This window comes from Trichoplusia ni, chromosome 6 (genome assembly GCF_003590095.1).
Source record: "Trichoplusia ni isolate ovarian cell line Hi5 chromosome 6, tn1, whole genome shotgun sequence".
NCBI lineage: Eukaryota > Metazoa > Arthropoda > Insecta > Lepidoptera > Noctuidae > Trichoplusia > Trichoplusia ni.
Genome location: NC_039483.1, coordinates 11,789,470 through 11,814,133, shown reverse-complemented (window position 1 = coordinate 11,814,133; position 24,664 = coordinate 11,789,470). Strand labels below are relative to the sequence as shown.

The following is a 24,664-nucleotide window of genomic DNA, read 5'->3' as shown; positions in this document are numbered from 1 at the left end:
CCCTTTTTTAGGTCTCTTGGTACTATCCTATTACCAAGAGACTTTTTTTTCCCAGGGATTGTCAGACTTTTATTGAGTGAAACCTACCCATGTTCCTTCTTTTGCCCTTCGGACAATCCTGATGCCCGGCAAGCATCAGCCGTAGTGGGCTGTTCATAGCTTGCTGACTTCTCTTAAAGGTTGACGTGGAACAACGCACCACTCGCCATGGTTTCGTTGTCGTCTGAGCTCAGTTAGCTGAGACCTTTAAGACCTGCATCAATATACAGACGCGCCCAAAAGTGACGCGCTTTGAAATTCTGTGAATATATGATTATAATTAGCACAGCATGCAGTCGTTTATACGAACTTTGTCATAACTGTCTGAACTCAAAATATGGAGCTACTGCAACAAACTCCGAGCATGCTTTTGTTTCCTACAAATTTATTTAATGGGTAACCCTTTTTGGTGGTTTGAGGATACTCTGTTTAAAAACTGGTTTATTACGTTCTTTTTGGTCTGGTCTTCATATTTAGACCCTAACTTACATTAAGAATCATACATTATTCAAATCGAGGACTCAGAAATGTATATGTCATTGTAGTTTTAAACACTCAAAAATTAAAAAAAAAGTCTAACTATAAAACACAAGTTACCTATCCAATTGAAAACGAAAAGACAACTCTGTCTTAGTACCATAAAAAAAATCAACCAAAATCATCCACAAAACAGTCTCCCACGTTCTTATTTGATTTATTAGTAGATAATATTTTAATATATGTACTTTACTAATTAAGTTCGAATTAATTACAACTTTGTATGCTCAAAACCAACGTAATTAATTGCTTTCAACCTGTATTTGCTAGGACATTTCATATAAATGTCTCTACTAACTTTACACCTCACATTTCTTGTGCCGCTTATACATATAAAGTAATAAAATAATGAAGTACCTAACTTTTGTATTTATAAGTACGTTATTGTACTAGTCGTATTAAGGGACAAACAAATAACGACAACATAAAAATTTACAAAGTATGTTAAAATTTTCTTTATAAGGCGGTTGTTTATGACAGAGTATATTGGTTAGGTAATTCCAATATAAATAAATGCAATTTGGTTTCTTTAAAGTATACATCGACTTAGACCGTTTTGCGGCCTGCGACCTGGGAGGTTGCCATAAATATTTGTTTTTTATATTTACTGATGATACTGAAATAAGGTGTATCTTAAATCCGAATATTTAACAGGTAATTAAACTCAACGGAATATTAATTTCTTAAATAATCAATATTCAAACCTTTTGACCTCGCCATGTGTTAACGTCATTAGCTATCTTAAATTAATGTAAATTATACTTATTTACTGAACTCGTAAAATTCTTATGTCTATAAAAAATAAATCGGCTTAAATTTTATAAGTAGCATCTTTATTGATCTAATTTAGGACAGGTACAGAGATATTAGTTGCATTATGTACATATTGGTTTTGTTCCACCAACAATGGATGAGTAAACTTGACTAGATTTACTTGGGGATGTGAGCGCCGGAGGGAACGAAACCATTCTCGTCAGCGGTGTAGTCAACTCTGTAGGTAACACCGTCGGGGCCTACGTACTCGTAGAATCCCTTGGCCCTAATGCCGTCTTCTTCGGGGCTGATTTGCTCAAGTTTGCCGGCCTCCTCGGCGAGGATCTTGTTCTCGGTCTCGTAGAGGTAGTGGTAGCCGTCGGGGAGGACGTCGCCTTCTTGGCGGATGATGCCGTACTTGTATTCGTAACCAGATCCAGCGGTGGAAACTTTTCCGTACGCGCCAGGGGTAACGGCGCCAGAGAGGCCAGGTGTGCTAGCTGTGGCACCGAATTTGCCAGAGCCGCTGCCGATTCCAGAGCCGCTCAGGCTGCCAGAACCGCTACCGAAGCCGCTGCCGCTGCCGGAACCGGAAGACTTCTCAGGAGTGTAGAATCCGCCAGCTGAGCCACGGTCTCCACGGTCTCCGCTGAAAGGAAAAAAGATCATCTTCAGCGTTGTAAAGCTTAACCAGAATTATCTTCAATCATAATTATTAATATTTCATAAGTTTTAATATGCACCCGGATTTGTTTTAAATTGTTGTTCATCTCATTTGATAAAATAGAAAAGATGCGCTACAAAATTATTTTAAACAAAGGAAGGACTGCATTTATCACGTGTTTTCAGTCTACGAAAATCCTAAAAGGATCGGCTACTTACTTGTAGATGCCACTGTTGTCGGGCTTGTAACGGCCAGCATCGTCATCACCGCTGTAAGCGCCGCCGGGGCCGCCAGCGCTGCCAGCGCCGGAGTAAGCTCCGCCGGGGCCGCCGAAGCTGGGGGAGCCGCTGTAGGCGCCGCCGGCGCCGCCGGGACCGCCCGCGTCGCTGGATCCGGAGTAGAAGCCACCAGCACCGCCGCGGTCACCACGGTCACCGCTGATCATCACAAACGTTAGCTCAGTTTTTCAAAACAATAGTAATTAAAAGCTCTAAATTGTAAAATCCGGTTATTTTTAAGTAACTATTTTATGCCACTAATTTGACTAGATATCTATAGAATGTGTATTGTAGATGAGCAAATTATTTCAACGCAAAAAGCTAGTGGACGATTTGCCGCACCTCAGTCATTATACAATAATACCAAGCATAGTAACTACACTACGTGGCCTACGGAAAATATGGCAGTTGTTGCACTTACTTGTAAGCACCAGAGTTGTCGGGTACGTATCTGCCAGAGCTGTCCTGGCTGGGGTCGTAGCGACCTTCAGCATCGGTTCCAGATACGTCGTAGCGGGGAATGGCAGGGTTGTAGTAACGGTTAGGGTTGTACACCGAAGCAAACGCGGTTGCGGGGCGACGAGTCGTGGCGAACGTGAAGGGAGTGAAAGCCCTGTGTGACAAAAAGGGATAATTTCAAATCAATTTTGTATAAAAATCTATTTGGTGTCGGTCGAAAGTTTGAAAGACATTTTTGTTAATACAATGTGTGAAAGTGATTAAAAAGTATGGAAAAGTAAGGTTAAGTAACTAATAAGCTATTATAAAAACACGGTTGCAATAACTAATGTTATTCAAAATAAATATAAAATTTGAGTGTGAAAAAAGATTTTTGCATAAAATACATTCTTCAATCAGGAATGTAATTTACTTTTTATATCAAAGCTTTACAAAAGTAGGATTTCGGTACAATAAACAAATGTGAAATTACCTCAGAGGTTCGGCCGCAAGGGCCACTCCCACCGTCAAACATACTGCCTATAACAAAAACAATAATATTAGCACCCAGAAAACAAACAGTGTTTATTTAATAAAATCATAGGTCACAGCCTCGACACTAAATCCATCATAAAATATATATTAAATACTTTTTAATTCACAAATGCTTTATTGACACTTAATATTTAGCCATTTGTATGTTAAGTAGTAAGCCAAGTTGTGCACAGACACAATATTCTACATATTTCACTTCACTCCTGACTTACCAAAAAGACGCGCATTTCCGTTGTTATCAAGCGAACTTAACTACTTGAATGTGCTCTTCTATAGATCAATGCCTATTTATACCTTTTTTATCTAATTTAGTAATGTTCTTCTGTCCAGTTCGTCTCATTTATAATGTGTTGTTTGACGCTAATTCATTAAGGCAGAGTTTCTCAATCTTGTACTATCCTCATTGATTAATTCACTGCGACGTTGCACGATAGGAATCTAAAAAATATCAGCGATGGTTGATAAAAACCTTTATTGTTAACTTTTGTATTTGTGGTCGGCACAGCGGTCGTCAGAGATTAATTCACAATTCATAAAAGAATAAAAATAAAAGAACTATGCGATAAAATTGCATTCTTCTTCATTCATTTTTCTTGGATAATTCATTAATAGTTGACTTTTTCCCAGATTGCCAGTGATTTTCTAAATTTGCCTAAATTTTCTGATAATATAACAAAATTTCTTGAGTATGTAGACTCTAAAAATGCATTTCATACGTGGAATTTTTCTCTTTTTTAGATGACTTGAATAAAACTGTGTAAAGTTAAACAATTTTTAATGTAAGGAACCACAAGTAGCATGAATAAAAAAAATCAAACTACCGTTTTCAAATTGCGATTTATACTGTCATGGGCGTGGTGAGTAATTCAGAAGCGTATTTTAACATTTTAAGCTGACATCACCTTATAAAATTTATGGCACGTACAATAAAATTTCATCAAATTATTTTTCAATAGAAGTGGCTAAGTTTCTATTTCGTTGTCAAATAAGATAGAATTAAAATTATTTTGAACTTGTAGAATGGTATTTCAAAGATATTGCCTAACGTTATTTTGTCAGCAAAGTTATGTTCCGATATTTTAAAACTTGTATTCTAAGAAAACTTTTCTTCTTCACTGGTAGACTTCATTTTTCAGTATTCGATATTATTTCTTCTTTCAGGCCAATTAGCAGTCGAAATTTTTACCTCATCTAAAAAAATCTTTCGTTGTTTAGTATAAGTGTAATTTATACTAAACAATTTTATTATGAAGCTCAATGTAATTGTACTTTAATGGTACTTATGGTTAAAGTAAAAATATAAAGGGTAATTTTTAAGGGACGCTCAGCCAATTTTAAAGTAGCTACAAAAATAACGTCATATATGTTTGTAGTCCGTTGAGGATTATTTTGCCTCTGATATTATATACCTTTTTACAAAGCATTTAATAGTACGTTTATGCAATCTCCTGTAAAATTTCAAAAAAGGTTTTAAAATGGGTTAGCTGGCTAGTTCGACTAATTTTAGTGTTCGTAAGTATTTCAAATGATATTGATCTAAGTTTTAAAATTATAGATTTCTTTGTACTGTGTTTTTGTTTAATATCGTTTTAAATTCCAAAGGTTCAGAACTAAATTAATTTTATATCAACATTATGATTTATTTTTTACCTTATGTGACTTCCTACGGTTATCAGTTTCCTTACAACTAGTAAAATGCAACAAATTTTAACACTTTTTTCTTTGTAGTATGGTGAAACAGAAATTCGTGGCCTAACTACACTGCACAAGCTAATCGATCGCAGATTAAGCTACTCTTGATATGGTCGGTCCGTGGATGGGTGACCAAATATGTTATAACGAGTTTTCACGATAAATTATGGGTCCCGGCTGTGACTTCTTGCCAGTCGTAAAATCGTAACGGTTAGTCAGAAGCTAGAAAAGTCTGATAATCAGACTAAGGGGTATCCCGTTGCCCTGGTAACTGGGTTGAGGAGGTCAGATAGGCAGTCGCTCCTCGTAAACATATTGGTACTTACCTGCATCTGGCTAGACTACTACTAGACGCCGTCAATAACATAGCTGGGAAAAGGCTAGGATGATGATAACGTTTTACGTAATAAATAGCTTAATAAACATTTTTAAGGAGTCTCACAACTTCACCATTCTTAAAATTTATTTACAAAACGTGGTAAATCGACTGCTCAAACCTCCATATAAAATATTTTAAAAACTACGTCGAAAGAAAGATTGAGAATCTCATATTTTGTATACTAATTAATTTATGTTCATAATGATCCAAATTTACAGTATCGAAATATATAGATGAACACACGTAGATTCTACTATTAGATAAAATAACGGCGGTCAAGGCCAATTATTACTTCTCTATCCGCAGCGGAAAAAATGATCTAAATCAATTTAAATAAAACCTCATTATCCTTGTAAAACTAAAACAAATATAAAAAGTTTTGTTTCGGATTTTGAACCTTTATAGTATTAATAATGCAACAAAGTAAATGGAGCCTATTATGAAATGATTGATGGGCCGTATACGCTATTCGACTGTCCATATTACCAGTAGGTCGTAGTAATAGCCGTTTATAAACTTTATTGGTCATTATACTTAAATTATTTCTTAGAAAAAACATCTACTGGGTAAGCTGTTTCTTCGCATATTCTCAACATGAAAAGAACATTTGATAAAGAGTTTAAGATATTTTTAATTGGGACATGAATATTTAAATTAAAGTAGAAATACCAAAAAATATACTCTAAAATTATTGTAAAATTAAAGAATACCTAATAATAAAAAAATATATAGTTTAGTTTCAACCGGCATCCTAAAACAATCTGCATTAATTTGTTAACGAACAGGAATAATTTAAATTTCAAAAAATATTTTATTTTTATTTTGTGGTTGAGAGGCAACTTTTTTACGATAAAATATCTAAAGGCCCGTCGAAAAAATTTGTGAAATAAGATCCGGTTGGGATAATTAATGTGGATAGGAGCGAGTCACACAGAGTGATAGGTTCCCTATTATTTGCTGTTTTTACGATAATGGTATTTACTTTCTTATTTATTTATTTTGTAGCAGTGATTTTACAAGCCTTACTTTTGTCATTATATATAAATTGGAATCTTAAAACTTAAAGCAGTTATGATATCATTTTACTGTTCGAAATCGTCTCAGATTTTCTTTTGAAAATAATTTTGAGCAATTTCAATTCTTAAGCAGCAAGTAAATTGTAAAGCCTCGTGGAAACCTGAATATTTGGCTGGCTAACTTGAAGTTGTTCGAGCTGATAAGGTGCCTAAACCACTAGAAGCAAAATAAAAGTGTTTTTTTTTTAGAAATTTGAAAAGCATTGACGTGAGGCCAGACAAGAATTCATATACCAAATTAGCTTTAGTATTTTGGAAAAGAACCCTAATAAGCATACTCTAAATTATTATTGATACCAACAGTGTTGTTTATTGACGTCGTCGTTGCGTAACTTGCTAATGAGACATTAATATATTCCAACATATACTGAAGGAATATTGTTACCTACCTGTACCGCATTTTCATAATTTGTCTAATGTCAAATTATGTCATCTTTTGCTCTTTGGTTGATGACCTTGCAATTCTAGGAAATCATGTTGTTGTTAGTTTTGTTTTTAAACTAAATAAAGCTGCGGCCATGTTTGTGTTTATTTGAAAAATAATAGAAAATGTAACAAAAATATACAAATGAAAATCTAGTTATCTAGTTTTCTCAAATGCTCATATTTATTATTCTTTTATAATCATAAAGAGAGAAGAAAGTGTTGGTTTTAAATTAGGTAATATCTACAAAAAATATTAATCGTTTGTTTTGAATTCAAATTGTAACAAAAAAACCTGTAAGTAGAAGCCGATATTCCAGTTTTCGTCAACCGATTTAAATTATAAAGAAAAACTCGTTTTTTGTTTTCATAACACCAACAAATGCTACCTAATGTCCTGCTGTCAGATTTTGAGTCCTGGTTAAATTTAAATCTTAAATATTATTCTGTTTATTTGATTTATAGATCAAATATAAAATTATTAATTTTCATATTTAAAATTAATTGTTTTTTACATTGGTACACTTTATTTACATTGGTTATGCGCATACAATGTATCTGATGATCGCATGTACTCACGACGGCTATAAGTGCGAAAACATTTAATTTTCTTAGATCGTAAATACATAATTGAAAATCTTCATTATGGCTATATTATGGAAGGAACATAAACTATCGTTGTAATGAACGCAACCTATATTAGTAGAATGCAAATTTTCAGTTAAAAACACATTAAAATGTTGTTTTTATTGGTTGGAACAGCAGACATCCTCGGAATGAAGTATCATAATTTGAATCATATTGCAGGCATTGGATTTCATGCTTCTTTTAACATTGGTCATATTCTTGATGTTCGAATCTATAAAGTCAAACTATCGGTTTTAAAAACTTCTCATTAAAATAAAATCTTGACATTTAAAATGTAACAGGAATAAAGATTACATCCAAACTGCATACATTATTAAAGACATAAAATTGGTTTCCGTTAGGATGGTGACTTTTAAAAATAAGATTCTCGGTTGCCAGACACATTAGAAATTTTTAGATAAGAAATTTAGATTTGGTGTAGTCTAGCTTATTTAAGTGTTAAAAGTTTTGAGGTAAACATGTTTTTCTCGTTTTTACGAAAGTTATGTCAAACATTTATGTGTTTAAGGCTGTTTTATAAAATTTAATTAATATATTGTATGGTCAACTTTTATTCTTGTGACAGTTTGGAATTAAACTCCAAACGGTACTGATAATCGCGTCATGTTCACAAACATCATATTTTTGCCCATCTTAGTCGCTGGTTGCAGAATTTAAAGCAACCTGAAAAATGATGACCTCTTCAATACTGTCTGTAATTGTGACCTTTTTTGCAGTCCGGATTGAAAAACCAACGTCGCCGAAAGCACCTCGTGGATATTAATCGGACTCTCGTCCCTAAGCTATAGTCTCGGGATCGCTCAGACATGCGCTGCGCGACTCTGACAACCTTAGGTTCTATAGGAATCCTTCTTACCAAGTGTGTTTTAAGATCCCAACCCTCACTTGTCTGTAACTAAACATTTGTTTTGCTAGTTTCCTGAAATCTTTGTGACATTTGGTACTTTTTCCACTGTTTAGATAATATTAAGAATACAATTAAATGGTTTTCTAGTGATCTTTAAACTTCATACCAGACTACGATAGCCCACAATATCAAAAAAATGCAATAGGTTTGCTTACGCCGCTAATATCATATCAGTCAACTCCTGCAGAAATATTATTCGTCTACAGTCCCAGGTATTTCTAATAACCCCAAGAGATATCAATAACTGCGTTATCTTTTAAATTACGATAATATACAAGAAACTTACAGGTAGTAATAATCTTAATTGGAGGTTAATCGGCATCTGCTTACCTCGCCAGTATCCTTAGACGCAACGACTTCTTAAACTACTCCAACACCTTTGACTTTACCTTACTTGTATCTGGGTAACTACGATATATAATGAGTACTAAATAGGTACCAGTGTGTACTTATACTTACCTAACATAACGCAATCTCTGTATACATGCTAATTAGATTAAGCTACAATTATATGTAGTCTATGTCTGTTTATGGGTTTAAAATACTGTGAATTTGATGTTGGAAAAGTGAACATACATTAAAATAGTGTTTTTAAAAAACCAAAATTAAGTTAAGTTGAACCTAAATATAGAAATTCACAATTTCTAAATTAGTGTTAAACTAAAATACATAATAAAATAAATTATAAGAATTCTTCGAATAATGGAAGAGGAGTACATAGATTTGTTTGAAACGTTAATATATTGATGAAGCTATACGCCTACGAGAAAAAAAATCTCATGGCAAAAAACTGAATAATATTCTTTCTGCCACAAACATTGCTCATCATACTCTGATAGGCGGTTCGGTTTCTACATAACCGTCGAAACAGGTGGCTAGTTGGCAGGTGGCATGTTACATATTACTAGACTATAACACTAACAGAACTACTATAACACTAACTAGTTAATCTATGGGTATAACTTAGGGATGAGACTTTGACTGGTGAGTTTAATACATTAAAACAAATCGTCACAGTATTAAAACTAGTAGTATAAATATCCAGATATCAATTTATTATATCTAAATTGATATCTGGATATTTATTGTCTGAATGGTGCACAGCCTTCTTAGTTGTCTGCAATACAATTACAAACTATTAAGGAGGTTTTATTCATTTTTGAATTGTTGAAAAAATGACCACTGCCCGATAATACAGTTGACTTCGTATACCGCTTTGGGACTTGACTTTTAACTTAATATATAAAGCAATCACTTGCTTATGGCGCCTTTCATTATGATTTTGAACAAAACAAAGCGTCTGATTTACCGAAGTAATATCATAACGCCTTGAATGAAACAAGAGCTTAACGCAGTCAGGTGAATCACAGCGAAAAAATCTCCAGGCTTTACTTATATACTACGATGAAAAAAACTCTTTAAAATTACTGCATACCCGTAAAGGATTGTTCATTATACTTTTAACAAATACATTTCTTTGCCTTAATGGGTAAACAATGAGCTGTTCACATGCTATGTTTTAAAGATATTTATCATTTTTGTAACCTATTGTTTATTTCAAGGTCAAATCTAAATAAATAATTATCGAATTCACTTTAAATTGGTGTTGTATGTTTTGTTATTTCATTTCAATATAATTTACTACGTAATGCGTATTAAATTTAAAAACATGCATGTTTCGTTTTAAAACTAAAGACAACAAAGCTTAAACAAGATCTTTATTTATTAAAAAAATATTCATAATCAACAGATAATTTATACTAATGCGCATGCTATGTCTTATTTGTTTTTTTTTTAATATTAATTTTAAATCCTATTACTCGTTTCGCTGGCATGACGAAAATTTGCTAGCTCCAAACCCAGCAGAAGAGTGAAATATAAGTACTTCCTGAAGCTACTGCTACCAATTAAATTGGTACTATATCTGTTGTATCTTCTTCTGTTGTATAAGCGAGACAATATACTACTGCAACCTTCTTACTTTCAGATAATGGCAGGTCCCCAGACTATATTTAGCTTGTACCTAATAATTCTACAAAAATACATAACAACTAAATTTATGAAAAAATTACAGTTTTCATTTATTATATTAGGGAAACTTACAGCTAATAACAAAGAATGAACGAGTTTATAGTATCACAAATAAAGAAATATATAACTAGAGGAGGTGGCACGGCTCATGCTGTACGGGGACGAGCTCTTCCCGACTCGGCGCTGGTATTCAGCCACTCTATTCAATTAGGTTGTTACTCAACGCTGGTATCATACACTAGCTGTTGCCCGCGACTTCGTCCCCGTGGGTAGAAGATATAAGTTATGATTTATATCTGCCCTGTTTTTTTTCACATTTTTCATTGTATCTTCGCTCCTATTAGTCGCAGCGTGATGGTTTATAGCCTAAAGCCTTCCTCGATGAAAGGTCTATTCAACACAAAAAGATTTTTTTCAGTTTGGACCAGTAATTCCTGAGATTAGCGCATTCAAACAAACAAACAAACTCTTCAGCTTTATATATTAATATAGTATAGATTAATCAGGAGTTTACTTTTGTGTTTCTCTTTTTAGCACCATTTTTCGGGGTGATAAAGTAATGAGTTCAAAGCACGCCAAGTGAACGGCATGGGCCGAGCCCCTACATTTGCTGCCCCTTAGGAGTATTAAGCTTTACACCAGTACAAATGTGTTGATATTTGCCCTCGACAACCATTGCAAAAGATTCTACACCATTTGTATATTTGAACACGAGTTATGTTGATTGATGACATATTCGTAAAATACTGTGATCGCTATTGTAATGATATATGTATCTATAAATTAACTGCGGTGATCTTTGCTAATGTTAATAATGATCTTTTGTCTCTTAATGGCACAAGAGGTCAAAAGACCAAGATGAACTAATTAATATTCTGTCGGGTGAATAGTCTAATTAAATTATAGAAAAAATAAATAAAGATCATTCACCTTTCACAGATACACGTTTATTTTAATATTTTGCACGTTTTGGAAGTCGCTCTGCTATTGATTATAATTAAGGTTCTTTTTCATAATGAGGTGACACCTTTCAAGGAATAGCCAGTTAAGTTGATAGATCATTAAATCATAGTAGAATAAATACAAATTTTGGGACACTCGTGTTATGCCTATAGAATGATAAATAATTGAGACATATGAACGAAATATAATAATAGCATAATAACAATTATAGCATATTTTATTGGCTCTTATCTATACTAATATATAAAGCTGAAGAGTTTGTTTGTTTGTTTGAACGCGCTAATCTCAGGAACTACTGGTTCAAATTGAAAAAATCTTTTTGTATTGAATAAACCATTCATCGAGGAAGGTTTAGGCTATATATAATAGGAGCGAAGATATAATGGAAAATGTTAAAAAAACAGGGCAGGTATAAATTATAACTTATATCTTCTAACCACACGGACGAAGTCACAGGCAACAACTAGTAATAAATATAATTGTTTACTTTGCTTCATTGTTTCCTTAGCAAAGCGTTTTACTTATGCGACTTGGAACTAGATGTAAAATAACGATTAACTCCTATCACTAAATTCGCTAAAAAGCGTTCAGTTTCAGAACCCATTACTGACCATTACCAGAATGGTAGAAAGATTGAATTTATCCAATAAGTTTGATTTGGAAGTATGATTTCAGGCACTACAAATATCATGTGCTTACAAAAGAACGAAATTCAACTTGAGTTTTTTTCGTTCTTAAAGCTTAGTAAAACGTATTTATATTTATTATATACATTTACTAGCTTTCGCCCGCGGCTTCGGCCGCGTTGATGTCGGTCATATCGCGTTTCCAAGAGAACTCTTCAGAAGTCCGGGATAAAAACTATCCTATGTTCTTTCTCAAGTTCAACTCTATCTCTGTACCAAATTTCATTACAATCAATTCAGTGGTTTACACGTGAAAGCGTAACAGACAGACAGACATAATTACTTTCACATTTACCTATAATATTAGTAAGGATTTGCATTCCACAATGTGTTGAAGTTGTTACAGTACAGGCTTAAAGCTAGGAACTTAGCATATATTTAAAACATTGCTTTTGCTAACCTTATATTATTAAAAAATCCTTAGCCGTTACAGAAATCGCAATTAGCAGCACTGAAATAAATACTCCGAAGCTGGCACCCAAACAGTCGAAAATTCCGATACGTGCACGCTTTTATTGCAAAGCTAAATAGAATAAGCTTTCCCCTTGCGTCCACTTAAAGAAGTTTACACACACCTTGACATCACTGTTAGGGATTCAATTTACAGTTTTTCTACAGTCTTCTTCAAACATTCAAATCCATATGGACACATTCAAGCGTCTTCTAATAACTAAAGATTTGAAATATCGAAATATGGCCTGGATAGTGTACTGACACTTTTAATTGAAAAAAAAAGATTTTTTATGGATGCCCCTGACACAGGTTCGAACAAACGACTTTGGGTTGTAGTAACTTGAGCAGGTTACTAATAGTATAAAGCAGATCACGTAATAATAATAATAATAATAATAAACCTTGAGATGTAAATAAAAAATGTGTCTGAAGGTATATGTAGGAGCATACATCCGCAGGGCAGCTTGTGGCGAGCTGTTTGTGAGTAGCGACACAACGGAACCTGAATGCCCCAGGGGGTCACTCTTTACGGGGACTCCCAGCTCTTTCTTGCCTTAACTGGCTGGCTAGAGAGGGGTCGCTAGAGCTATATGCTCGGGGGTGGAAGTGTCTAATGGCGTAATAACGAGGAAACCCGCTCCGGGTCTGTGACCCGCGATGGTGAAATCGGTGTCGCACCTCTCTACACCCCTAGCCGCTCGCACTGGTGTTGCCCACCTGCTGTCAATCGTGACGGTATCATAGGGGGCCCATCTAGTGAGTGGCGAGTCACCGCCTGCCAATTTATTTACATCACCATGTGTAGAGAGGCAGGTGCCATAGTTTACCGGATAATTTAAGGAACTGGTCCACGTAACAATGTCTCATATATATTATAATAGTCTAATTGATTTTACACACATACTTGCAATAGTTCTGCATCTACTTTGGATTCTTCATGTCTGTTCTCCCATAGAGCAGAGGTGAATGATCCCTAGTAGATGCCCCATCACTTTGTAGATTAAAGTTCTCAAGAAGGCCTCTGCACGTTGGACCTGTGTCCCCGTTCACGCCTTTAAAAAGGACCGGGTCTCTTCGCATGAAGTTAACCCGTGAATGAAAAGAAATATAAGTAATAGTATAAAGTAAAGTAGAGTAGAATACGTACCCTCGACGTGGGTTGAAGTCATTAGAGTTTCACCCCGGAAAAACAAGGTTACTAATGGTAAAGGTGTATAATAAAAGACCTTAAATTCGATAGAGTATAAATCAAGTTCTAAATATAAATCATTTTCAATAGGAATATGAATAAAAAGTTTAACGTTTTTATCTTCACAAGATCAAAACATTTAATTGACATTTCCAACTACATAATTTGCAGCAAAAAGCACATGTAATTTATAAAAATTACTGAGGATCTCGTCTTATTTAATGATAAATAGAGATTTTTGAGCTTAGTTAGATGGCATGCGAAATTCGTAACATTTGAATTCTGGATTGATACGCTTTAAACTCATGTTAAATTTAATGTTTTTGAATTAGATTGTTAAATTATAAAACCCTTTAAATAAGTCTGTGTGAAGAAAAAAAAACAGAAATTATGGCACAGTTCTTTATTTATTTAAAAATCATCTGCTGCAATTTAAATGAACACCCATAACAGTCTTCAGTCAGTGAGAGTCCACAGGATCCCCAGCAAGACTTGACTTCTTCAGGCTATTTGTTGGAAACTTAGTATTTCTGGGCGGTGTTGGCGGTCTGTTGAGCGATGTAGGCGAGGGAGCGAGCGATGGCTTCGGGGATGGCGGGTCCAACGGGGAGGACGTCGCTCTGTGAAAAATAAAGTGAATTATTAAAGGAGAAAAAATGTACAGAGATGCTCCCAAGCTTTAGGCCTTACCAGTTAGAATATACTTCGCTATAGAATATCTTCCAATTGGAATGTGAAATCTAATTAATAACCTTAACTTAAGCATAGTTTATAGTCTCAGTTAACTCTGAGAAAGTATTGCCATTGAGTTTTATTGCTAATATCTTTTTCGTCATGTCGTTTTGTTAGCATATTTGCTTATTACTATTAAATTGGTAATTTATTAACCATTATTTAGAGGAGCTCGTGGCTAAGCTATAACCGCATAAGTGATTCGATCACAGGTTAAGCTATGCTTGACGCGGTTGGTCCGTGGATGGGTGACCATCTTTGCCATGACGAGTTCCTCCGTGTTTCGGAAGGCACGTTAAATTGTGGGTCCCGGCTGTTATTCCTACATCTTTGACAGTCGTTACAGATAGTCAGCAGCTGAAAAAAGTCTGACAGCCAGTCTAACCAAGGGGTATCGTGTTGCCCAGGTAACTGGGTTGAGGAGGTCAGATAGGCAGTCGCTCCTTGTAAAACACTGGTACTTAGCTGAAACCGGTTGGACTGGTAGCCGACCCCAAAATAGTTGGGAAAAGGCTAGGCCGATGATGATTAACCATTATTTACATCACAAAAATTAACATCTAGTTTGATGTACGAGGAATATCCATAAGTGATCAGAAAGTTACATAATATTAGAGATTTTCTTTACCTCGGGCTGGTAACCGTTCTCGTCAGCGACGTAGTTGACAGTCACGGTCTTGCCCTCGGGGTTGACGTAGCTGTAGCTACCCTGGGAGACCTGAGATGAAACAATACATATTTATTTAGAACAACTTTAATTAAAAGGCACTGAAGAGAGCACCGTAGTAATTTTTCAAGATAGTATTATGAAGTTTCGTTAATTATCACAATGATAAATCCATTGTTAATTGTAACTAAGTAAAATAAGCTGAGAGTATGAACTTACCAGGACAACATCTTCGCCGACCTTCTTCAGAGCACCGGAAGCCTGGCCGGTGATCTTGTTGGCGGTCTCGTAACTGAGTAACAGAATTATACAAATTAGGAAAAAAATGCAATCAGATCTTTAGGCTCAAAATGTTTACTTGTTATCACAGAACTTTAAAACAACGAATTACTTTATTTTTGACTTCCAATTTAATTCTGATAATTCTCAAAAGCATAATTCACTAAGTTTGCGATTATAACCATAGAAATAATCAAACATTTTATTAATGACAACAAAAAATGGACGTTATTCCGACAAATAAAGGGAGAAAAATAATATAATTACAAAGTGAACACTTACGCGTAGTTGTAGCCTTCAGCGCTGACTTCGGAGTCGGAGCGGAGGATGGCGGCTTCGGATTCCTTGGCGGCGTAGTTCACAGCCTTGGCGGCGACAACGGCGGGCTGGTAGACGACCTCGGCGGCGACCTTGGGGGCGGCTACCACGGCGGCGGCGACCTGTTGGGCGGGCTGGTAGGCGGCGGCGGCGACCTGTTGGGCGGGCTGGTAGGCAGCGGCAGCGACCTGTTGGGCGGGCTGGTAAACAGCCGCGCTAGCCCTGGAAGCTCCAGATGTGAAGCCGCTGAAGGGCTTGTAGGCGCCATAGGAGGCAGCGCTAGCAGCGCATACGCACAGAGCAAGAACCTGCAAATTAAAATCATTACTCATTAAGTGTCAAACATTATCTATAAAGCCAAGAGAATATGATATTTTATTAAAATATATTTTTAAATGTTTTTTAATTATTTATTGAAACCAAATTTAGTGAAATTACTGATGTTATAATAAAATATCTCACCAAGAATTTCATCTTTACTGAGATCTGTGTCTGTACGAATGTCAGAAACAAACAGGTACCATCCCATAAAAATTTTGTCCTTTTATATTGAATAGAAGTTTAGAAAAAACAGCGATCAACATCATAAGGGTATTGACACGCGATAGTGACCTTGAATAAAATCTTATTAATTTCACGAAAACCAGATAAAATTCGGAAGACTGGATCTATTATCTTCTAGTTTATAGTACCGCGGTGACAATATTAATTTATGAATAAAACGGCCCGAATACATTTTGGTTATATTTAGATTTTAGTCAAAATTTAATATTGGCCGTTTATTTATTTAAACAATAATTTGGAAGACTTCTATATTTAACTTTTCATGTCTGTCATTAAAAGTTTAAAGAATTTTCTAAACTATACCCGGCTTTATAAAAGTTTGAACATAATACTGCTTTAGAACTTAAGATTTGCACTGTAGAACTAATTTAAACTAATCAATTCAGGAACATGTATGTTCCTTAGTTCTATCGATTTGATAAGTTTAGGTCGACATTATTATGTTAGTAAAAAAAAAACATTTTTGCAAAGCTACAATGTGGCAGGACCTTTATGTTACACATTTATAAATCATGGAAAGGATTTATTTAGTCCGCGCGGGACCCAAACACCTTGTCTCAAAAAAATGTAGCCGTTGCAGGAATGAGACAGCGCATTACGCGACCTGGAGTGCTATCTCGCTCGATTCCACATCTTAACAATCTTCTTTCGAAGTACTAGTATAACTATTACTGAAAACAATGTTTTACTTGCTAGTAAAAGTCGGCTTACTTATTCAGTTAAAGCAACTCTAATGAGTTTTGATTCGTAATTAAAATTTATTAACTGTGTGTACCTAATTCCGTAACCTTGAAAATAGTCAGAACTTTATAAATTCTAAACATTTTTTTCTTTTTATTTACTTCGCATTACCTATATGTTCTTTTTCAATTCCCTTAAATGTATATTTCATTTAATAGATGTAAGGCCTTATAGCTTTACATTCCAATTTATTATTAATGGCATGACGGTAAACTAACTTAGAAGAAAATTTCATCGTTTACTTAGTTTATTTTAAAATTATCGAATAATCATATCGTACTGATATAAAAACGCGAAAGTGTATATGTATCGTATCGAGGTTTGTTGCTCTTTCACGCAAAATGAACTAAAGAGATTTAGACGAAACTTAATACTTAGATGGTTTATAACCAGGATTATCACATAGTATAAATAGAAAGATAGAATATTCTTTATTTCACACCACATAAGTTCAGGATTTTATAGAAATAAATAGTCACATGGTGCCACAATGGGGGGTAATTGATGCATGCATTGTATGCATCCGTGGTATAATTTTCGATTTATAGCGGGCGGGTCCGCGAGCAACAGCTAGTTATTGAATAATTCTGCCTTTACATTAATCCGTAACCCTCAACTGGTTGGTTTTATTTTCACATTTTAATTATTATGCTAATCCTTGCCCGCGGCAACACGTGGTTATTAGTAGACCAAATTAGAAAACACCCTATAACCGACGAAACAATGTCTATACCTGACTGATAAAAAAAATGACTTATATAATTTTGTTAAATTATGGCTAAAAGCATAAATTCAAAAGCTATAATTATAATAATATCTACTCTCAGGCTTTTCTAACGAACCAATCATTAATATTTAGGAAAATAATTAAATCAATGACAAATGCGCTGCAAATGTGAGTGCAGAAATCATATGCAAACGGAGCTGCAGACACGAGCTGAAAGTATTTTTTTAAACTTATCATAATAAAAAGAAGAAAAGTAGATATTTCAAAATATACTAGTAAAAAAGTCATATATTAATCGAAAATGTCTTAACATTTAAAGCTAAAAGCTAAGTAGCGAACTCACTAGAGTAACTTCTGAGTTTTCAGTTTTAAGCAACTGATAAACCTCACAAACTGCTGTACCTAATAGGTATATTTGTTCTTTAAAGTGAAGGTATAAGTATACTTTAATATATAGTAGCAGTATTAGGCGACTTTAGAGGCAGCAATTTTGCCAAGAATCTTTCAAATACTTAAAAATATTTTAATCACTAATTCGCTTTTCTACTAAATATAATAATGTAGAGTTTACAGCAGCCATGACAAATCACTCCGCTGTAACGAAATGCATTTATCTCTGCTATTCAAAATCTAAAAAAACATAGCTAAAGATCACATTCAAATTCATATTATCACATTTACCAAATCTCCAATTTGTATTCCCATAAAAAGAAAACTTGGAACAAACAACTACATAGTCGTTTGACATAACAAACTATACATACATTAACATTAAAGTGATACTAGGACATTAATCTTAAATTCCAACATACCTACGTAATACCTAAATTAAATAAAACAAAAGCGATGATATTTCTTTATTTAAGCGCTAGAATTTTAAAGTATTTATAGGAACAGAATCCATGATGTCATCTTAAATAAAGTAACGAACATTTTTTTTCTCTAGCCTACTGTGTCCCAGTGCTGGGCAAAGGCCTCCCTCAAATCCTGCCCCGACTCTCTATTCGGGGTGGCAAGGAACCAGCCTGCGCGGTAAGCGTGGCGAGACGACCTTAACGAACATTTAATATTAAGAAATATTTCTCAATGTATTGTGTTATTAATTTACAGATAATCTGTCTATGTAGGTACCATTGCATGGTTGTTAAGTTAGCTGGCCCATGAAGTCGTAACCAATTAATGTTTTAAAAATAGATTTTCTGCCCCTGTTGCATTTAATTAAAAATGTAATTAACATACAATTCCAATAAAAGCCATTAATAAGAATCAGATCACATAAATGTGTATAAGATTTTATCATCTCGCACCAATTAATAAAACTAAATAATAAAAGTTTTACTATTTCCCTCTCGCCGGACTATTTCTACGTAGGCTTATCGCCCACTCGTAGACAGCTATATTAAATATAAATTAAATATATCCTAGTTAACCTTGATGATGAGACACTATCTGGAAACGTGACATCCAAGAAGCACCACGAACTGAGGGCCTCTACAAAACTAGTTTCCATCATGTAAATGTCAACGACTATTATTACCACGCTTGCCGGGTCACCACGGTCAGACCGAACCATCTGCAACTCACAAATCAAGCTATTCTTTTATTATACACATAATATTATGTAAATTTGTTGACATATTGATAAATATCTCGTCAATTAACACCCATGTTTTATGAAGTATTTTTCTATTTTTAATTTAATTAAATCAAACCACGATTTCTGGTCTCAAACGATGTTGGTACTCAAAAAGAATTGACGACGAAATAAAAACTTTTCACAATAGTATTAATAGTTACAGGAAAAAGAGTTAAAAACACTTTTATAAAAGTTACCATAGCTTAACAATAATGTGTTTTTCCTTATCAGTTAAGAAGAAAAACTAAATCAACTATTGGGTTATCACTTTAGGAAGGTCATCAAACATGAATTTAAATGCAAGATTCGCTATTATAACATAGTACTTTTAAAATTGAATCAATTAAATTATTATAGATTATTCTTTACAATATCGACCACTTTTGAAGAGATAGCAAACTAAAGTTTTACATGTAATCTTGAATCATTAAAAGCGGTTAACCGCAGTCCATTGATAAAATTTCGAAACCGCATTTGCGACAAATAAAAAAAAAAGTACAAAAAGTCCATTTTACTACACAACTTTTTTTCTCATTGACAAATTAACGGTTATTAATTAATTCAATATTTTACGCAATGTTATCAAAAAGTAATAAAAGCCAGACGTTTTGTCTTTTGACAAGACAAGTCATCTTCTTTATTTTTAAAGTATGTTTTTTCTTAACCCTGAATGTGGTAGACAGGTCAATAAGACCTTTTTGAAGTTTTACGGTAGAGTTCAAGTTTTCAAATCTTCTGTCACATTGAGTGTTTATTTAATTGTAAGACTGAAATAAAATATTTGGATACTGGCATGTAGGTGGCAAAAAATTGTATTTAAGTATGCAAAATTAACTATATCCCGTAACTAATTTTTGCGCTGGAGTGTCTCCAGTACAGACTACAAGCCACTCAAAAACCGCGTAAAGTAAGAATGGTGCCATTGCAGAAGCAACATAAATAGAAGGCTGTACACGGCGTAGACGTAGACGATAGCGTTTCTCTTTTACTACAGCAATTTCCGAAGATCAATCCCAATTTTTTTTTAATTATTTAACCTAAAATACCCCAGACTAAAAACCAGTATTCTGAATTAAAATAGTTCTTACGTCACTTCTCAGATCTGACAGTAATAATCCTTGAAAATGTAAATATATCTGTAATAAAAGTCATCAGTCTACCACTGAATTTCCATATTTTATGATATTTTTTTACTATTTTCTAAAACACAAGTGTTATTGACTTCAGCAATAAAAAGTCCATAAAGTTAATTAACTGCCATTTCAAATTACACACACATGATATTTTGAAACTTAAAAAAATAAATAAATAAATTAGAGGTTAATACTATTACTACGCGAATCCACTATTATGGCAGGAGTTAATGAAGTGCATATGCTCTCCGCTTACTTATTCCGTTTTCGCCAAAGCCTTAAGTTATATAGGTACTTCTATGAACTTCCAACGCACTTACATAACACTGTGTCATTACAACACTTCAAGGAAACGCAACGGAAATGCAAGAATGCAACATTACATAAACGTTTTCTACCTTGACCTAGAAGATTGCAGACACTTAGTTATCGTGATAAATAGCCGGTGGGCGGTTACACAACATAACCTTTTACATTTCTTGGTGGACATCACGACGTTATCACGGTATGAGTAACATCGTTCAAAGATTCATGTCAGTATGTTAGACAACAATACCAATTGTTACTATGACAAGAAGCTGACAGACGAATCTTCTAAAAATAGCGTCGGCTTACACAACTCTGCCTGAAGCAGTTGTTTCTGATTGTAAGGCTGGCATACTTCCCCTTAAGCGTATTGTAATGATGATAATTAAACTCACGCTTCGATACTTTAGGACAGTGATCGTATGATTTCGACTGCCCGAGGCGGTAATGAGCCATCTAACTAGTTTATTTATATGGTTTTTAAATCATAGCCGTTACGTTTTAGGGGCGTGACCTATAGTATTCACCATGTAATTAAAGCGTGTTGCGTTCATTGATAATTAAACGTTACCGCCTTTCATTGAGCTCAGTCTTGTGCTTAATAATTCTTGTCATCCCTAAAAAACTCTTGCACAACATAATTTGCATTAAAATTTTATTCAAGGCCTTAGAACATCTAAAAGATTTTCAGTTACAAATATCAAAATATTTTATTTAGAATCACTAAAGTATAGTCACGATGAGGTTGTTATAAACCTAAGTAATAAGGAAATTAGTACAACCTAAAAATATTTTTTAATCATACTGTACAGCGCCATCTTGTATCTTAACGCGAAATAACGAAACGAAACCTGATTTAAAATCGTGGATTGGCAAAGTTTACATGAGTGTTAATTATATTCTAAACAATTCAACTACTAAACCAACAAGTTCCCTTCAATATCGCCAGATGGAGTCTGGGAGCAACGAAACTAGATGAATAGGCTACATTTAAATAAGAATAATTTGTTGTTTTTCAAATTACAATTTTCATTACAATTATTGACAATGGTCCCCAAACTAAGCTGGAAGCTCGTATCTTGGAGGAAATAGTTCAGCGAAACTTCAAACGCTTGGTCCATGGATTGGTAACCATTGTTTAGTCTGCTTATCCCTAAATCCTTATCTTTATTACAATGAATTAAGCTTTTGTTTTTGGATTATGTATCTTATAAGATCACAAATTTCTGAAAAAAGGGACAAGAAAAAAAAATGATAAAAGTTTCATCCAGGAAAATTGTTCTTTGGACTGAATAATTATAGACATAAAAACAGCAATATCGATACATAGGTTAAATGTATAATTAAGAGAATCAAATTCTGTACCGTACTTCTCTGCACGTCTAACGATAGGGTCACATCCTTGAGTAAACAATATGTATTTCGTTGTTATATACTTAAGTAATTGTCGATTATCTAAGCTGCATACCTGTTAAATATCACCATGATCTCAATTCAAAACACAAACACAAATATTCATGGCCTTCTTGTAGAGTACTGGTACATTTTGGTGTCAACGAAGTGCCCAAATTTGATTCTTTTAACTTCTGAATTCGTTCCCAAATCTGTTATATGGCTATGCAACTAACCATGGGAGTAAGAAGGTTTTAAATCGATGCTTTACAAAGTTTATGCACATTAGGGTTGCTCAACAACATTTCAAAACGATGCTGCTTTTAAAATTCAATTAAAGGTTTATTGATATGATGTAATATTTACCGCCAGGGTTATCACAGTAAGGTGCAGGAGGTCAAGTAAATTTTAATTTTCCATTAATTTCGTCATTTTGTGAATGAAGAATCCTTATTGCCGTATCATGTTTTATGTTTCGAAGCGGCGTGTATGTAATTTTAAAAACATTGCGCCTGGTCCTTGTTGTACTATAATTGCTTACAATCATGAAATACTATAATTAATTAAAGCAAAATTACTTATCAATAAACAATTAATTGCATTTATGACAATTAATTGAACTCTTGTAAAAAACAAAAATACTTAAACGGGTTTTAAATCATATTGTTTCTATGTCTGCTACTAAATACCTTAGCATTAACTTATAACAACTGTTTACTTTAAGTGTCCATTATTCAAAGTTCAAATAATAAAAGCCAGCCTAATAAAAGTCTGTAATTAATTTAACACAAAATGTCAAAGTATTAAAATATAAAGGTGTAATTAGTTAACAGTTGGTTGGTATTTTTATTAGTACTTTGTCATTAAATTATTAACTTGAACTTAAATTCATGGATTTTGTGACATTCATATTTTTATAAACATCTAAAAGGCTTAAGTGGCAGGAATAATTCATAAGAAATAGCTTGTTGAAGCCGTTGAAGGGTATTGGGAGGTTTTTAAGGGGATGTGCCAACAACAAAAAATCAATACTAAAAATAAAGATTAACGTTAAGCAGCGGTTGTTACGGACATACATCTGTTGGTGGATGATAAATCAATTTGATGTCACCTAACCGATTTGTTTATCTTTAACCTAATTATACGGAACCCTTACATCCTGCCACGAGTCCTATTTTGTAAAAATACATTTCATTACTTCTTTTTTATAACTATTTTAAAGATTTGAATAAGGTTGTCACTTAGTTTATCCCTAATTTTATTGTGTAATGTCCCTGGGTAGAAAATGACAGAGAAATAAAAGTAAAATGATATATTTTAAATTGCTTGTATTTACATAGTAAATATAGTATGTACAAAAAGGAAAGGTATAAAATACAAATAGGCGTTCAAGTAAACCTCCATAAAACAATAGGCTGTCGCTATTATTCTATTAAGGGATACTTAATAATTTTACTACATTGAATAGTGCTTAACCTAATACTGAAACATGAATTTAGTTTTCAGGCTGGGGAGGGGCGGTGGCGAGGTATGCGAGCGCGCGCTGGATAGCCTCCGGCACGGGGGGAGGGGTGGGCAGGTGGGCGCCCGAGGGCTGGAAGCCGTTCTCGTTGGCGATGTAGGTCAGCGCGATGTTGCTGCCGTCGTCACCGGGGTACTGGAACTGGCCCTCCACCTGCAGGGCAGGCTCCTCCGCACCGACGTCCTTCAGGGCACCGTTCTCGCTAGCAGAAATACCGTTGCCGGTTTCGTATGAGAATGAGTAGGAGCCATCAGGGTTGATCTCACTCTCCTGCTTCAAGATAGGGATGGGTTCAGTGGGGGCCTGAGGAGCGGCGGCGGCAACAGCCAACAAACCGAAAAAGACCTGGAACAAAGAAAGCAGGTTATAACTATCACTTGGTCTGGAGGGTTTTTGAAACTTCTAGAAAGTCCCAAATATTGATTCACACTTCACTACATTCACCCGGCACTTTTTTTCTATATGTATTTAACTTATCAAATCACTGAGCACTTACAATGGTTTTCATGTTTATGTTTATTTGTTTGTCGGTGAAGGCACTAGACAATGTTGATCTAACAGTGTTATCGGTATATATACAGGCGGGGCACTATACCGCCTACCACCTCTGGATGGTATTGCACCATTTGGCACGTCAGAATAAATTCGACAAAATATGTGCGTGCTTAAAGATGTAGTCAATGCGCTTGCGTGATATTTGCAGCATCATGTTTTAATCGTTCTTGGGTTAATACTTTACCTTTGCCTCGACGGGACCGTCAGAAGGTGATTTAATAAATTATTTTTTAATTGGTATAATCAACAAATTATAGGATCCGATTCTAAACGTCATGGGCAAATGATTGCGTACATTATTGCATGTAGAATCGTGTACATTCTCCGCGAATTAATTCACACATTGTTTATGCAAAGATGTGAATATTTTTGGCAACTTTC

General features: G+C 34.5%; 2 protein-coding genes across 2 annotated transcripts; both read right to left on the bottom strand.

Annotated features, from left to right (window-relative positions):
• Window positions 1-1,387: 1,387 nt before the first annotated feature.
• LOC113495420 (larval cuticle protein LCP-30-like) lies at window positions 1,388-3,672 on the bottom strand. Its single transcript, XM_026874130.1, has 5 exons — window positions 3,477-3,672; window positions 3,203-3,249; window positions 2,693-2,884; window positions 2,212-2,430; window positions 1,388-1,978 (listed from the first exon to the last, which is right to left on the bottom strand). Exons 1-5 carry the CDS (start codon window positions 3,489-3,491, stop codon window positions 1,507-1,509), a joined length of 945 nt encoding a protein of 314 aa, XP_026729931.1. The 5' UTR covers window positions 3,492-3,672; the 3' UTR covers window positions 1,388-1,506.
• A 10,427-nt stretch (window positions 3,673-14,099) lies between these two features.
• Window positions 14,100-24,251, bottom strand: LOC113495163. The gene is made up of 7 exons (XM_026873772.1): window positions 24,225-24,251; window positions 23,705-24,073; window positions 16,170-16,259; window positions 15,672-16,015; window positions 15,330-15,402; window positions 15,072-15,161; window positions 14,100-14,331 (listed from the first exon to the last, which is right to left on the bottom strand). The coding sequence occupies exons 1-7, from the start codon at window positions 24,234-24,236 to the stop codon at window positions 14,233-14,235; spliced, it is 1,077 nt and encodes a 358-aa protein (XP_026729573.1). The 5' UTR covers window positions 24,237-24,251; the 3' UTR covers window positions 14,100-14,232.
• Window positions 24,252-24,664: the final 413 nt, after the last annotated feature.

Bases quoted from the DNA above. Each gene is read 5' to 3' on its own strand.
- LOC113495420 (XM_026874130.1), bottom strand. The intron at 2,885-3,202 runs GTAATTTCACAT...TTTGTCACACAG, and splicing joins CTTGCGGCCGAACCTCTGAG to GGCTTTCACTCCCTTCACGT. The intron at 2,431-2,692 runs GTAAGTGCAACA...TGTGATGATCAG, and splicing joins GACAACTCTGGTGCTTACAA to CGGTGACCGTGGTGACCGCG.
- LOC113495163 (XM_026873772.1), bottom strand. The intron at 16,260-23,704 runs TAAATTCATGTT...TAAACTTCTATT, and splicing joins CCCCTCCCCAGCCTGAAAAC to CAATATAAAAGGACAAAATT. The intron at 15,403-15,671 runs GTAAGTGTTCAC...TCTGTTACTCAG, and splicing joins GCTGAAGGCTACAACTACGC to TTACGAGACCGCCAACAAGA.